Source organism: Gadus chalcogrammus, chromosome 11 (assembly GCF_026213295.1).
Source record: "Gadus chalcogrammus isolate NIFS_2021 chromosome 11, NIFS_Gcha_1.0, whole genome shotgun sequence".
Taxonomy (NCBI): Eukaryota; Metazoa; Chordata; class Actinopteri; order Gadiformes; family Gadidae; genus Gadus; species Gadus chalcogrammus.
Window position 1 is genome coordinate 23,174,454 of NC_079422.1, and position 16,680 is coordinate 23,191,133.

The 16,680-nt window shown below is 44.5% G+C and overlaps 1 protein-coding gene across 1 annotated transcript; it reads right to left on the bottom strand.

Annotated features, from left to right (window-relative positions):
• Positions 1-5,312: 5,312 nt before the first annotated feature.
• On the bottom strand, positions 5,313-16,294 carry snx18a (sorting nexin 18a). The gene is made up of 2 exons (XM_056601296.1): positions 14,530-16,294; positions 5,313-9,287 (listed from the first exon to the last, which is right to left on the bottom strand). Exons 1-2 carry the CDS (start codon positions 16,022-16,024, stop codon positions 9,034-9,036), a joined length of 1,749 nt encoding a protein of 582 aa, XP_056457271.1. The 5' UTR covers positions 16,025-16,294; the 3' UTR covers positions 5,313-9,033.
• Between the last annotated feature and the right edge of the window lie 386 nt (positions 16,295-16,680).

The following is a 16,680-nucleotide window of genomic DNA, read 5'->3' on the forward strand; positions in this document are numbered from 1 at the left end:
CCATTAAACCTTCTTCCTGGAATATTGCATTCCATTGAAACACACCCACACATATGCATACACACACACAAGTAAGAGAGAGGTGGAGACAGAAAACGTGAGCCGGTATTCGATTAGACGGATAGAGTGAGAGAATGCGGTTGGACTGGCCCGTCTAATTGGATCACTTTTGGTCACATTATCATTGAGTTACACACCATTAGCTCCTTCTGTGCGGTAAAACATCGCTTAGCCTGAGTGCCTTTCGCTGCTGTGGGACTAAATCGTTGGTAGGAAGTAAAATAAACTTAATTCACTAAAAACATTGTATTCCCTGTGGCGAGCTACATTTTTAGAAAGATGTTTTAAGATATGTCTTGACTTCAGCTTTGTGCTGCCAATAATTAGTTGTGTGCTGTGTTTACATACACACTACAAGAAAATGTGGGTACTGTATTGCTTCACCGCTAATCATGACGCGTTTAATATAGCACAGGCTTTCGGAATGTCACCAAATAGTGTCAAAGGCCGCAGTGGTCTACTGTGAGTTAAAAACACAGGCATCAATGGTGAAATTCCCTGAAAGGGAAAAAGAGCAATCAAGACATTCTCCTACTTTGCTCCAGAATAACTTTATCATCTGTTGGCGTTGTTTGTTATTTGGGACTTGAGCTTTCATAACAGTGGGGTTTAATCAACCACTAACGATAAGCCTTCTTTCCAGATATGCAGTCAATGAGTCCTGAAATGGAACGAAGCCAAGAGATTCTAGGATAACGTCAAGTTGAACTGTAAATGTTCTCTGGGGAACCGAATGATTAGGAACAGAATGAGTTGGAGGAATTGAGATGAACCTTATAGAATCTCATTTCTTCTTTCTTTTGGTAAATTCAAAAGCAGAATAATTCAATACACCCTCCTTCTCTGGCATCAAAAACATATGTGGCAGAGCAGCAGAAGCTCACATCCTTTGCACCATAGCTAGTCAGCGTTACGTCGTCCATGAAGTGTTAGAAGAAAGGGCGACTGAGAGAAGGAATGCGTGGGAGAGAGAGATAACGAAAGATATCAAGGCATGAAACATAATCAAAGACATGCAAAAGAAAAGCCTTATTAAATGTGCTGTCAGCACCGTGGGACGTTCCCCTTCAGCACGCCTGCTCCACATCCTGTCTTTAACTCCTCGACAAACACAAATCCAAGCCTTGAGTGTGGCAGGTGGTCCAGTGTTTGTGTGTGCGTTTTGGTGCGATGGCCATTTCCTATCCGTTGGCTTTGGGTTTAAACACAGCGGAGTCATCAGAGAGCCATGTCAGCTGTCACACTCGACCGTTCTACTGCTCATCCTGGGGGCAGCCCCCCACACATAAGGGCTGCTGCTTGATCTCTGTTCTTGTGTGTGTGTGTGGGTGGGTGGGTGGGTGTGTGTGTGTGTGTGTAGAGGGGGGCGGGGGAAACTAAAATGAGGATGCAGGTATTGGCGATTACGGTTGCCAAATGATGTGACTGGATGGGTATATGTGGAGCAGGTGTTCTATGCAAAAAAAAAAAAAAAATAGACTAAGATATTAGCCTCGCGCAGTGATACGCTTGCTTTGCCACAGTGTATTAAAAAAACAAAAACTGGTTCAGTGTAGAAGTTGAAAATGAGCACAACACAAGTCTGTTAGACATGGGCAATTGCATAATTCCTTCGCCTTCGATGAGGAAGCAGCCTAATGCGGGTGTTTGTAGCGCCATGAGGAAGTGGATGCTGGCGGCGTGCTTCCTGGGACGATTGAATAACCGTTAGTTTGAGATTAAACTCATTCCCAGCACCCTGTGGGGGCGGGGAGCGTTCCCCAGCCAGCATCCTTCAAAACAAAGACACAATGTAGTGTGTGATGTGTAATGTGTGTGTGTGTGTGTGGCTGTGTGTGTCAAAGTGTATGCTAGAGAGAGATAAAGAGAGATTGTGTGTATGCGAGTGAAAGTATAGGCAAGAGACTAATAAAGAGGGTGAGAGAGGGTTGATTATTGTTTTATGTATGTGTGTGCATTTGTATACGTGTGTGTGTGTGTGTGTGTGTGTGTGTGTGTGTGTGTGTGTGTGTGTGTGTGTGTGTGTGTGTGTGTGTGTGTGTGTGTGTGTTTATATCTGTGTGTGTGTGTGTGTGTGTGTATGTTTGTGTCTGTGTGTGTGTGTGTGTGTGTGTATCTGTGTCTGTGTCTGTGTGTGTCTGTGTGTGTGTGTGTGTGTGTGTGCGTGCGTGCGTGCACGCGTGCGTGCGTGTGCGTATCTTGGGGAGCAGCCAGAGAGTCTGGCCGTGTTGTGGGGTAGGGTTGTGGGGGGGGGGGGGGGGGGGGGGGGGGGGGGGGGTCAGCGTGTTCTCAGATCACATCAATGAGGCGGAGCTGGGGGGAGCTTCCTGTGTGGGACCTGTAAAAACAAAGCGTTGGGCTGGAGAAGGCCCCAGTGCTCCGACATTCCCCAGCCTTCCTCCAGGTACAGAATGTGGCAGGGCCAACACAGGGCTCCTCCTCATTCTTCACACACAGTGACGTGAAATGATTCACTCCAGGCCCTCAGGTATGCTGTGTCAACACTGTGTAATAACCATAGCTTACATCCTAGTGGTAGCCCCTTCTATTGACTTGCAGAGCTACAGTAGCGTAGCACCTGTCCTTGTGAAGAGAATTCACTTTGGAAATCCATGGAAAGTAATTAAATTCGTTCCAAATTGTCCAGATGAACTAGAACCTTGTTGTGTTGTTGCTGGCACTTGTAGCACTTGAGCATGCAACTTTTCGGACATCTTTGTATGTGTATACATGTACATCTCTGCATGTGTATGTGTATACATCTTTGTGCATTTTTTTTTATATCTGTATTCCCCTCACATGAATAGCACTTCCCTTCAGGATGCACAATGATGAATTTGGCATTTAACAACTCATCTGAATGTGTAAGACAGTCAAATGCCAATTCACAGACATCTCGGCGTAATACCAGAGCTTAAGGCATAACCATTATACATGGTGGAAGATTGTCATGTTATTTTATAATTATAACTGGTGTTTATCTACTGAGATGCACCATCATTATTTAACATGCATCCAAATACGTTTATAAAATGACTCATACTTTGTCTAAAAACATTGACATTGGTTGTAACAGGATGTTGACTTCAGGGTTTCCGTCCAGTAATGCCAAACAAAACAATGTTAGTTCTATTAAAGTCATGTTTCTGTGTTATTTAAAAGCTAAGCTCTCAATAGCCATTTCTAAATAACGAAAAACTGCGGTAGAATAGAGCACACTGTTTTCTCTCATGTACTCCCGTTCGGAGTACATGGTGGTTTTACGGCGGTTTTACGGTGGTTTTATGCGTGTGGTTTGGCTAGTCTGACAAATTCATGTTATCAGTAGGCCTACAGGGAGAGGGCCAGTCAGGTCCCACCCAGCGTGGGCAGGCCAGTGGATGACCTCATCGGATCGGCCGACCCAGGGCTGCGTTTTTTGCTGACCGTGGGCTGATAACGTTTCCTGCTAGACGGAGGAACTGCTTAGCATGACGCGAGAACAAATAAACACATGAATGTGGTTTTTAATGGTGCGTAAGTTCAAAAAGTGTGGGGGAGAGGTATCGTGTGATTTGGGGTGTTATTCCCTGATGCCCCACACTGTAGGTTAATTTATGGTCTAGTTGTCATTTACTCATGGTGTTTCCTAACCCTAACCCTTAATAGGCTAAGGGTTAACCATATAACAAAAACCCTAACCCTAACACTATATAATAATGCATATCACTGAATCAACTTATGTTATTTAATTAATGTACCCTAATTGTAACGTGTTATCTATTAATTGCTCCGGCGTGTACCATATGTGTCATATTTTAAGAATTATAAGTAGAATCCGGTGCTTTCTCTGAACAGCACCTTCTCCTGAATGTAAATTGAACCAGTTAATGTAAATTGAACCGATTTCCCAGTTCTTCAGTTCTTTGAAACATAGATAAACATTAAACCGTGGTCTGAACATCAGACAAATAACAACCGATATATGAATCATCGATCAGGAGCCAGGAGAAGTCCACACCTCGGATCATCTCTGGAGTAGCTCTCCTGCTTCCCTCTCATTCAGAGGCAGTGTTTGGTCCTCATCATCCATCCCGTAGAAGGGATGACAAAGCCTGGTTCCCCAAAAACATGGAGGATCAACCCACGCTGATGCAGCAGAACTCAGAAGTACAGATTCATGCCTTCTGGTTGCAGGTCAGCCCTCTCTCTCTCGTTCTGTTACAGAGTCCTGATTCTGATCAAGGGCCAGGCAGCGTAGGCTCGGCCTGTAATTGGAAACAGATCTGAACTGAATCCCCCCCACCCCCCCGCCCTGCTCCCCGTTCCCCGGACGAAATATGCTGAGCACAAGCAAATCCTTTACATTCCAAACCCATGAACTCCCCAAAAAGGACAGACCGAAATGAATTGGCACTCACAAAGGTTTTTCTTCTCGCGTTTATCTCGACCACTAAAATCTGGACGGGAGATATTTTGTGCTGAGTAGGCCTAATGACTGTGAGTGAGTGCATAAGGGGGGCTATGGTTGGCCGGCTTAATGTGTGCCAGCACATTAATATACATGTCAGAGCACATGTGAAAGATTAACACAATAGAGAGTGATCCAGAGATTAGTGGAATTGGAATGGCTTTGTTTTAGACCCTTTCGTGAAGAAAATTGGTTGGGATGGACCGAATCTGCTGTGTCAGTGCTGATGGTATGAGAATTCCCGGTTCTGAGGACACTGTTTTACGCTGATGTCCTGAGGAGTAGGAAACACTTGTGTTCTCCACAGTAATATCTTGAAATAGCGGTATCCCCCTGCCATGTTAAGCAAACCACTTCCTTTCGCCGTGAATAATTTATTAAGATTTGACTTCCGTTCACACAAAATCAATACTGTGTGAAATGAATCAATATTTTATGTGGTCCCTCATTTCCTGCCATTATATAGTGAGCTTCCTCAATTGAAAATAACCACAATTGAAGGAAGTTGGGGGTAGATCATGGCAATAGATTTGTACCATACTTTTTTTTGCCAAAATCACATTGTGAAAGTAGTCTAAGGAAATAGGAAATAATGAGATTTTGTGGCTGAAGTCGACAGGTGACAGGAAAATAATCTCTCTCTCTCTCTCTCTCTCTCTCTCTCTCTCTCTCTCTCTCTCTCTCTCTCTCTCTCTCTCTCTCTCTCTCTCTCTCTCTCTCTCTCTCTCTCTCTCTCTCTCTCTCTCTCTCTCTCTCTCTCTCTCTCTCTCTCTCTCTCTCTCTCTAGTAGCATAACCATTGGATGACACAGGGTTAAGGGTAGCAGGAGTCTGTATAATTAAATGAGGGATCTTGAGGCCATGGTTAAGTCATCATGAATGAATGTGTCCTATGTGGCGAGGCATGTGGCAGGGGGCCAGAGCCACGGCTGAGGTGTCCCAACAAACGGTAGGAAAAGCCTTGGAAATATGGATGAAAACAGATGGAGGACAAAAGCGGTTAATACTAGTCACTGTTCCGCCTGGTTCAATATGAACTGCTGCATACAAAGAAATGCCGCAGCTGTGGCGATCATTTGAGCCAAGGGCCGGGACTAGCTGCCATCGCTGGGTCAGGTCCACCCAGAAGCCAGAGGAACGCAAGGTTCTGGACGATTTTCAGCGGATTCAAGTGCCGTATTTATCCATGGTGAATCAACGTTGGTTTTTTCTTACCAGCGTGCTGAACCCACGGGCTTTTGACAATCAATGCCTTACATTTCCTCGTTCATGCACACACATTCATCTGCTGATGGTGGTTCCTTTGGCTGTTAGGAAATTGGGTTCATTGCTCAGGCCCACTTTTGACAGGTGGATTTATAGGAAGGAGAACCAGTAGCCTTCCAAGCCTCCAGCAACAAGTCCAATAGGAAGCAGCCTATTCGACCCTCTTGCTCAGAGCCATTTCACTGACCTGATGACCAATTGCATCATGTTTTCCAATGTTCCGCTCCACCGCCACATCTGGAGGGCATCCGAGGCAATCCACTTACAACACGAGCCCAAAGTTTCTCTCAGTGGAATGTACTTGGCTGTTGACCTTCTTATTTTTCTTTTCTCAAGACATTTGGGTTCATACTTTTCTGTCATTCTAAAGATAACACATTTGGTGGAACCAGAAGAATTGTGTACATGACAATGTGACCATTTTTACATATTATTATATTATTACATAGCATTTCTATTTGATCGGAACCAGCATATGTTCTCCCACAGTAGCCTCCCCCATGGCGTGTATCTACCAATCTACTGTAAGCGGTTGTAGGAGGACACGCCCAAAGGCCCTGATTTGAAGAATTGGGACATCTAGTTCCTGAGGCCGCACTGGCACCACACTGAAGGCCTGAGGTGGCCATCACTTCCATCTGCTACCATGTCCTGCCTAGAATCAAATGGAAGTGCAACTATGCTCTGTGACTGTCTATACCCTTACAAAGTTCTCCACAACTAGGACTTTAAGTATTTCCCTTTAAAAGTAATGAAGGCCTGAAGAAGAACTGAATATGCACCCTTCAAAATTGAGAATTTGCCTCATGGATGAGGGGTGAGAATTTAGCGATGCAAAATCAATGTAAATCATGGCTACCGATGTAGAAAATACAATAGACAGCAGTTGGCTTCTGAATGTCAGTGGTGGTTTGTGAATGCAGCAGTCGGCTTGTGAATCCCTTGAACAACTCAGAAGCGTGCAGAAGCGAATGCGGCCGGGGGACGATGGAAGAAGTGATAATATATTAAACAGGGAGGGGAAGATCTAATGGGCTTAGCAGCAACCAGCAGAGACACCCTGGTGGGGAGGGACTCAGATCAGCCCCTATCCAGCTCTCCGTTTAGACCACGCTATGCAACCCTAGCATTTATCACAGACGGGTCCCACAACCACCATAACATACAGGCAGGGAGGGGGGCTGGTAATGGCAAGCAGAAATAAATTGAAAACTGATGCATGTTCAATGAATGTTTACAGACATTGCTGTTTACAGTACTGTGAAAGTAAATCGAAGGTGACGTTGATCATTTAAAGCAACTGGAATGCCTCGCTCAAAAAAGCGAATGCATTACAATTATAAATGGAGAAATATTAAGGGAATGTCTTCCATTGTATCCAAAACTATTTTTGCTACATTATTCCAGCCTGCAACTGGCTTGCTGACCTCGAGCAGATGTCCCAGAAGGCCATCCAGGCTCTGAGCCCTTTGCAGATCTGCTGTCTGAGGATGACCGCATCGCTGACACGACACAGACACACTCCGGTCCTCCCGAGATATCTTGTGTAAGCACTAGACCTAGCCTTCGCCGTCCTTCCCTCTCTGCTGTTCTCATGGCAAGAATAAATAGACGGGGTTAAAACAAGTACAGAAAATAAACTCAGATTTCAAAGGGGCCCAGAATACAATGGCTATTGAGCATGACACTGTTCAGATTAAAGGGAGTTGTGTTTATCTTTCCTGGTTTGGCTCATTGTTTTGTTCAACAGTTTGTTCAAAGTGTTTTTGTGTTGTTGCTGCCCTGCAGATGGTCTCTGGCCCACCGGTGTTGATTAGATAATTGTGTTCACCTGTGTGTATTTATCATGTCTGTTTAAGTCCTTTCCACATGTGATTTTCTTGTTATGGATGTCGTAAGTCGCTGAGGTTCGTTCTAACCGCTGCCTGCGAGCTCACGTTTTAAGTTGTATATTTAACCTGTTTGTTAAATGATTTTTTGATTTACCTCGGATTAAAGTTTCTTTCTTTAGTCCCAAGTTCAAGCTCTACATTTGGGTCCAGCTCCCGAACATTAGAACCATGGAATATTAAACGTAAATGAATGTTAATATTGAAAATGGTACTCAAGATATCTTTTAATAGTTTGTATTGGCTTTAAAAAGAAAAGAAAAGCATAAAACAAATATGCTCTGTATTTGAAGAATATGTTTTATTTCTTCACTTTTACCTTAAGTCTTTACTATGCAACCAGCATATAAATTACAATACAGCCATCCAGGTGAACCGAACTGTCCATACATTTGCTTGATTAAGAAAGAGCGTGTGTAATTGTATGTGTGTGTGTTCGGTGGATGTGAAAGCAGGCAAGAAATCCTCTTCCTGGCTAGAGAACACTGTCTAACAACCGAGAAAGCTTTAGTGGTACCGCCTAGTGCTTCCCCTGGGGTGGGGGGGGGGACCTCCTTCATCGGTTCCCATGGTAACTCCTCCCAAAGACCCCCGAAGCTGAGTCACCCATCTACATACCCTCCTCTGGAAAGACTGGAAAAAACCTTAACAAGAACAAATCTGGCTAAAATTAGTCTACATATAGATATATATCTATATATATATATATTTATAAAAAAAAATCCTTCAGCCTGCTAACAAAAAAGAGAAGGCACAGTGAGACAGTAGTGACAGTGGGTGCTGGGACTATCGGGCGGACTGTAAACATTCATTGTGGCCAGCGCGTGTGGAACAGGTGTACGTGGCAGCGCACAAGACCCCCTGGTGGATTACCCCGCTTCTGGATGCAGTCCAGGTGTTTCTGCTCAGGAAAACGAGTCATTGAAAAGCATCAGTCGGACACTGGAGTGATTAAAAAGAGCTGGAAAAGCACCATGTACATTACCAAATAGCACATCTGAAGAAGAGGCAGTTAGCTCCATGTCTTTTCTGAACTGTCATTCTGATTGTTTCGGTCTTCTTCTTCTTCTTCTTCTTCACTTGAGGATGAACCTGAATCGACCCCCCCCCCCAACCATGAACTCAGCGGGGATCCGTGGTTATTAATTTCAAAACAACGGAAGTGTGTCCACTCCTCGTACGTTTCCCTGGAAAGAAAGAAAGAACGGAAAAGCAGCCGCCCTAGCATTGCGGCGCTAGGCTAGCAGGAGGCTAAGCAGTCACCGCTCGTGAGGACAGAGAGGTGCCGACCCCATCACAAGTGGAGAGGGGGCGGAGCGGGGCGGGGTGGTGGGGGGGGGGGGGGGTCATCTTCAGCGACCGCAGCCTACTAGGCGTCATCATACTTCTGCAGGGCTTCCTCCAGCTTGCCCGTGACTTTCTGGAAGAAGCCGATCTGCTGCTGAAGGTACTGCTGCATCTGGGTCTTGAAGTCGCGCACGCGGATCTGGTGGAAGTGCTGGATCTCCGCCATGGTGGCGAAGGAGATGATGTTGCAGCGCTCCTTGATGCCTTCCGCCTGCGGGGCCTCCATCTTTGCCTCCTCCACGTGCTTCTGGCTCTCCTTCACCTTCGTAAGGGCGCCTGCAAGGAAGGAGGAAGCGGAAGGGCAGAGTCGTGTGGATTAGGTCGGGCTTATTGTAGTTTCTTATGAATATCGATAAGGAAAAACCCCATCAGGGGCGCAGGTTTACTAAAAGGAGATGTATGTATTAGACACTATAGGTTTGGTTATACTGTAGTCCTGATGGGAAATGGTCAGATATCATCGTATGCATTTAACCAGTACTCGACTTAAATCCTTTCAAATCGCTGTTCAATTTACAGTCATCATACTTCTGTTGCAACTAAAACCTTAACTGTGGGCAAATATGAGGGGGAAGTGAGAGAGAACTATAAATATCAGAACAGAGGTCATCGCAAAGGCATTTTCCGAAACATCCATGTTAGGGCATTCACCATTTGCTTTATTTTGGTTTGGTGTATAAGTGGTATATTGAATGCAGGTCAAATGCGGTAGTTCTTTAAGCCTGAGAGTGTGTCAAACTTGGCTTAGAACAACTGTGCAACCGGCCATTCATCTCGTATTTTGCACATCATTATAATTCGCCAATGAAACGATCCCAACAAACTTAATCTTTTATGGCCACTTAATAAATAGGAGTAGGCTACTTAGATTGAAAAGATAAGGGAAATAAAAGCAACAAAAACCCCCTTTACTCATATAGTCTGAACGTTATTTCCGAGGTCTGTGGCTTTCAAAGGAAAGACATGCCCCTCATTGCACACTCGTGGTTTCTAGTGAGACAGAGAAATGAAACACCCCATGCTTGCAACCTGGCGGTCTAACACCTCTCTCCAATAGTGTTATGTACAATATATGTAGCTTATATATATAAAGCTTATATATATAAAATATATACACATTGTTTAATTGCCAGTCAAAACCAAATGAATAAAAAAAACGATTAGGAAAATCAACATTTTTTCTCCTTCTTGCAGTCTCTACTGGGGATTCACCCATTCCAAAAACACCATGATAAGTAGGAAATGAGAAATGAGACGCAGGCTCACACCATACTTTGGAAATAGAAGGAACGAGGAACTAAATTCTCTGAAAAATAACTTCAGGTTGAGTCCAAATGGTGCTTACCATGTTTTGAAAGTTATCTAGTGTGTGTGGGCGACGTGCATGTTTGCTAGTGAAACACTGCTTTAAAAGCGGTCCCGTGATTAATAATTAGTGTCTCAGTCCATAATGGTCAATGCAAACCATCATGCCTGGATGGAAGGCAGCCCATAGTCATTACGCAAGGCCTGGTTACATAACATCATGCGACCGCTAGCCTGTGAACTGAAGTTAGACTCACACTCATGCGACCGGAATGCCATGCTCAATTATTTTCTGCTGATCATGTAATGCAATGTTGGTTTTACTAACAATTATTTACTGAGAATATTTTAGACATGATGAAGGCGTAGTGGCTAAACCAATCAGACACTGAATTTACATGTAATCTAATGCAAAGGTTAGGTTGTAGGGGATGATTGACATTTCTGAGTGACAAATCAATGTCAAAACATGGCAAAAGCCATTGTTTTTAAAATATGTTTTTCTACATTCCATATCTAGCAGTTGGATCTGTATTAAGTCTACGATGACTGAATGAATGAAGTCTTCGATGAGTATGGGATGATCAATCCCATTCTCAGTTTCTGTATACCAAATATTGTTCATCATGAAAATAGCAATCATTGGATTAACGAAGAGAAACATGTTTGAATGGAAAATAGCAGTTATTTTGTCTCCCATTAAATTGGATTGGATTCCATAGGATCCATTTTGATAAATTGAACGGCAGATGACTTTTGCCGACTCATCAAATCATTACATATGTCTCAGTCCTCGTTTTTAAGAAAAGTGATTTCAAGAATGCCGCTCCTCTCCTCTGCGAAGAAATCTATTATTAAGCTAGTTTGTCTGGTCCTACATTTTACTGCTTAGTTTCAACTTCCCCTGTAGCATCAGTTGTGGACTTGGTCTTATACTACTAGGTCACGTGCTACGTCAAAAAAATGAATTCCCAAAACCGCAAAAGACAATGTTGCTAATCCTGTATAACAACATCTATATATACAAATATAGTGTATCCAGCAAAGCAAAATACATCAATGTCCCATTATGACTTTACATTGGCAGCTTGGCCTCAGTGATCTCGGTTAATGGCGTCTCCATGGAGACAAGAGATCGATAGAGTGAGGTTCGATGCCCAAAGAAGGAAGTCTCGGGTTTCTAGCTGTTACCATTTTGGTCAAATAAAAACAGACTGTCTGCTGGCAGTTCGGTGAGCTGACTGCGGACCTGATGCTAAAAATGTCACCGACCAGGAGGATTCTACTAATAGCAAACATTCACTTCCCATTCTTCATATTTAGAAAGGGAGGGGGGAGGTGTGTGAAAGCAACAAAACTTTTACCCTAAGTCTACCTTAGTTTATCATGACAAGGATGTGGTCAGCTTGTGTCCTTTCTATGCCGTAGAACGAAACAGCGGCTCTCTCGAGGAGGAGCATTCAGCAAGATTTTCTCTTAACAAATTAAAAAAACATTGTTAACCATGGTAGTATAGTGATAAGAAATGCACACGCAACAGGATAACCATTTAGGCGACAAACCTTCACAGCCACACAGGTTTAATTCAGATTTGTCATTCACTCTCTTCTTCCACCACATTTTCCTGTCTCTCCCCCCTCCCCTCCTGTCCATTAAAGGGAAAGAGAGCCCATATAAATCTATTGAGGAGGGAAAAAAGGTGATGTTGAGTAGGTGTAGAGGTCTGGTAAAAAGCCAGAGGCAAGGCCTGGCTTTGATCCTGTGTACAGAGGGCACAGGACGGGAGGTTTGTGTCACAGCATGGTTCTACCAGATTTCTTTTCAGGACGATGCGAGCTCCCAGCTGCATGGTATTATCCTCACCACAATGACATGTCAGTGAACTATAGGCTGCCAGCCTTTACAGTTTCATTAAAAGCCCCCCCCCCCACCTCTGTAATTAGAGGCATCTCCATGTTGCAGCATTTGCAGTTCTTTACATGCCAGGGGGCTTTGTAGTGCTAGCTGAAGAATGAACGGATGGATGTTAACTGTGTGTAAGGTCATTACTTTGAACGCTGTGTAACCACTGGTGCACCAGCCTATCGGAATCACCGATCGGAATTTAGCCAACCTGGAACTAAGCTACTATATTTAGCTAAAAGCATTGCAGCATCATTATAATAATAGGCAATATATAAGCCATTGTACATCTGTGATGATGACATGGCATTGTAAAAAAAAGTTAAGTGACAATGGAAAAAATAAACAGGTTTGTCAAGTCTCTTGTTTACATCCAACTGATCTTAAACTAGCCTCCGATCTTGTCTTAGTCTCTGCGAATTACTACTTTGACTTGAATTAAAACTGTGAGTAGTTTTCTACTATAGAAGAAAGGGACAATATTTGTTGAATACCTTTGGGACATTTGAGTGCTCCATAGGCCCAGATTGGCACTGGGATTTTATGGCAGTGACTAATACTGGTACATCTGTTCTCTCCATGTCCACAAATAAGGTGTTCCACATTCAATAGACTCAAAAAAGAAGGGGAGTTCCATCATTACATTATATGCTTGCTTCATAGCATAATCTGATCATCTTCTAATTGGCTGTGCAGGCCACAACATGTGATGTCTACTATCAGATTTTTTTGTACCAAAGCAGGTTTCCTCATGTGACTCCAAAACAGTAAAACAAATTAGCCTGTTTTCCAAAATCATTCCAAAAGCACTCCAGGCCCAAATTCCCTGGTCTCCTTCAGGACAAACAGGATTTCGACAGAAGCAAGGCTAATGTTATCTCATTTCAATTGTGGGTTTAGTGCTTTTTAACGTTGAAATATGAACCTCCAGGCCCTTTTCTCACAGCTTTTGGAAACCATAAGCTGTTTTAACTAGTGATGAAATACTCTATTGCCTATAAACGTGTTTGAAATTCATTCGCGTGCTGGGTAAGCTTTGACTCCGACGATTGACAATCGAGTATTGCTGGACACAATCTATCAGCTTCTATGAAGAGGATTCGTGTGCATTCTTATTTGACCTCTCCCAGGTCTGGTCGGCTTAGTCACATTTCCGCTTATGAATGTGTGTCAAACAAAACCATTTTTTTGTGTTCAGCAGGCCCTGCTGAATAAAAAAACCAAAACATAAAACCATTTGTTCAGCCATTTAGTAAGGCCGGGAATGCAGTCATATATCAGTCTGCAAGTGGACAGCCTGAATGCTGATTAGGCAGACAAGCCTAACCATTCTGGCCTCCCCTTGCAAAGCAAAGAAGTGTGTTTCATTATTAGGTATGTAAACAGGGGGTTATGAGGCCTATCTTTATGCAGTGTTTCAATAGTGTCTGACCCTTCCACAACCGTATTCATCTCTGACGGACACACAATGGGACAGATGTATGTTTCTTTCTGTGGGCAGCGGATTCTTGTGTACGGTCGATGATGACTTACTGACCTCAATATCAATCTATACACGAATCTGAAGATTCTGCAGCCATGAAAATATCTAACCAAACCCATCTAGACAGGGCTTCCATCATGCGATGCAGTCTCTGGAGTGACACTAGACATGGAGCACGTGCTTAAATTCTCCCAATGCAAACATTTCCTGCTAGGCTATTTGTATTGCAAAGTCAAACGAGCCACGCTTGCATAGGCAGCTGTATGGTCTGAGAACAACAACACACCAGAGGGCAAACAAATAATACCACACTGTCAATTATGACCTTTTTTGTTGTTTGACCCTTCACATTTGTATCTTTGATCTTACAGTAGTATGCAGTGATGAGCCTATGTGGGAGGAAACCTAGTCTAGTGGATACTAATATAATCTATTTTGTTTTGACTGTCTGAAATTACCAGATGCATTCTATCATTAAGAATCTGTTTAAGAGACAGTTTAAGATTTCATTTGATTTCGACGCTGGTCACTCCCTACACGTTTGTCAGCAGTTTTTTTACTCAGATTCCCACGGGGTTAGTCATTAACAAAAATATGGAAAGGTTTTTCATGTGACCCAATGGCAGCTTCTGTTTCCGTTTTGTCTTCAACTAGTTACCATGGCTCTGCCTAGGCTTAGTATACTTCGAGGGAAATTTTGGTTGTGGCCAACAGTAGCCTATAAACAATTGTTGAGAGACAATTTCATGAGGCTATAACACTGACCAATCATAATAGTAATCAAGGCTGGCGAGTTGTGACACATTTAATTAATGATGTTTTTTTTACCTTTCTGGACGTGGATGATGTCTGGGTAGTTTGCCAGGTGGCCCTGGTAAAGTGCTAACAAATCCATGATGGGATCAAGATCTTTGCTGGGCTGCTCAGCAAAATAGTCCCCAATCGCCTCATAGGCATCCCCAGTGATGGAGATGGCTCGGTTAAGTCCAACAGAGTACGGCTGCTGGTCCAACTCAAAGGCTTGGCTGAGGATCTTAAAGGACTGGCCCACTCTCTGGTACTCCTTCTTAAAACCACTAATCTGTTTGCGGGCGAACTCGCTGACGGTGACGTTCAGCTGCATGGATCCTTCGTCCATCCGCTTAGTGAAGGTCTTGAAGCCGTCGATCTTACTCTCCACCTCTTGGAGGTCCATAGGCGCGACGGGGGTGCTGATGGTGAGGAAGAAGTTGGCGCCCACCATCTCATCTTTCTCAGCTTTCCTCTTGCCCAGCTTCCAGGCCTTCTCGTCCGTACTGTTGCAGGTGAGAAAGTGCTGGAACACGTCGCATTTGGACAACACAGGGTGACTGGTCATATGGTCCATCCACCATATGAGGCCCTTCCTCCTCTTGGAGATGAAGTCCTCCTCGAAGCGCCCGGTGGCCTGCTTCTCGGGGATGTGCGGCACGGAGATGACAGGGAACTTCTCGACCAGGCGGGCGTAAAGCCAGTCAAAGTGCTTATACCTTCTGTTCACCTGGGTTTGAGTGTGCGTTGGTGTCAGCTTGTAAGATATGTAGCTTTTCATACCTTTAAACTTGGTCTGCTTAGTGGGGTCATCGATGGTACAGGCAAACGGGTAGGGGTTATCCTGCCACTGCGGGCCATACTGACCCATCACCACGCAGAGTCTGTCCCAGTCTTTCACGTCGCCCGCCGCTTCCCCCAGCACGAACGCTTCGCCTCCTGACTTCACAAAGGTGGAGAACCTGTTCAAATTCTTACCGACGGTGGCGGAACTTTTCGCCTGCTGTGCACCGCCTCTCGGCACCGAGGACACCCTGTATTTCGAAGGTCCGTCAAAATCCCGAGGGACTCCGACCGGTGGTTCATCGGCCACCGTGGAGCTGTCATCCCAGTCATCGTACCAATCATCCTCACTGCCTTGGCTGGTGTCGGGATAGACGTTATGCTGTGATGCTTGACCCGGGGGTGAGAACCCGGGGTATCCCGGAGATGAAGAGCTCTCAACTTTATTCGGAGGTTGATATGAGGCATCGAAGCCTCCGGTGGATACATTGGCGTACCGAGAGCCCTGGGGAGCATGCCCAGATGTGCTGCTGTTGTTGTTGTTGACGGCAGCGGCGGACGCGGTGTCGTTCTTTACTATCTCCACGTAGGACGCAGGGAATAATCCCTTATCCCCTTTGCTGTTGGCTCCCTCAAACCAGCCTTCGATGTCCTGTTCGCTATACAGAGTCACAATCTCGTTCTCCTTCACGGATATCTCTCCGGGGTTTTCCGAATTAAAGTCGTATAGTGCTCTTGCTTTTAGCGCCATCGTTTACCATCAACCTGGATGGTCGCACCGAGTCGAAGAGAACAGTACTCCTGTCAGCCCTCTGAACTACTGAACTGCGTGTACAAACGTACAAGTGTTTCCTTATAACCAAGTTATTTTTCCAGTCATGGAAATCAACATCATTAAATATCGTAGAGGAATCGTTAGAGATGGTTGGCTCTATACTGCAGAGGTCACACCGCGCATGAGCTGCAACGCTGAGCCTCTGCGCTGTCGACTGCCACACTTTCTGTGAAGCGCTAACCTGGTTCCCAGGCGCTCTCAACTCACCACAGCAAGCATGCAACGCTATGCTCCAAATGGGCGTTTATTGGAGAGATAGAAGGCGGGACTTTATGTTACATGTGTTTAGATGCAAAAGACGAGGGATAAAGGAATATCTATATCCGTAACATGTTTCAGATATTGCTTTTATTTTCCCCTTGTCGTTGTTCTTCTTTTCGTGTTTTGCTTATTCTCGCTCCGGGACTACCGTACATAACTCAAGGGAAGGAAGAGGCCGGAAATTGTGTGGTGATTGACCGGGATAACGCTCCATTTCAGGATCCTCTCTCAGCCGAGTGAAGCGCTGTGCAACAGCAAGGAACCGAATAACCAGAGGGAGGAGCTTGAATGTTGTCAGTTACGAACCACGA

Bases quoted from the DNA above. Each gene is read 5' to 3' on its own strand.
- snx18a (XM_056601296.1), bottom strand. From the start codon at position 16,024: ATGGCGCTAAAAGCAAGAGCACTATACGACTTTAATTCGGAAAACCCC. The intron at 9,288-14,529 runs GTAAAAAAAACA...CCTTCCTTGCAG, and splicing joins CATCATCCACGTCCAGAAAG to GCGCCCTTACGAAGGTGAAG.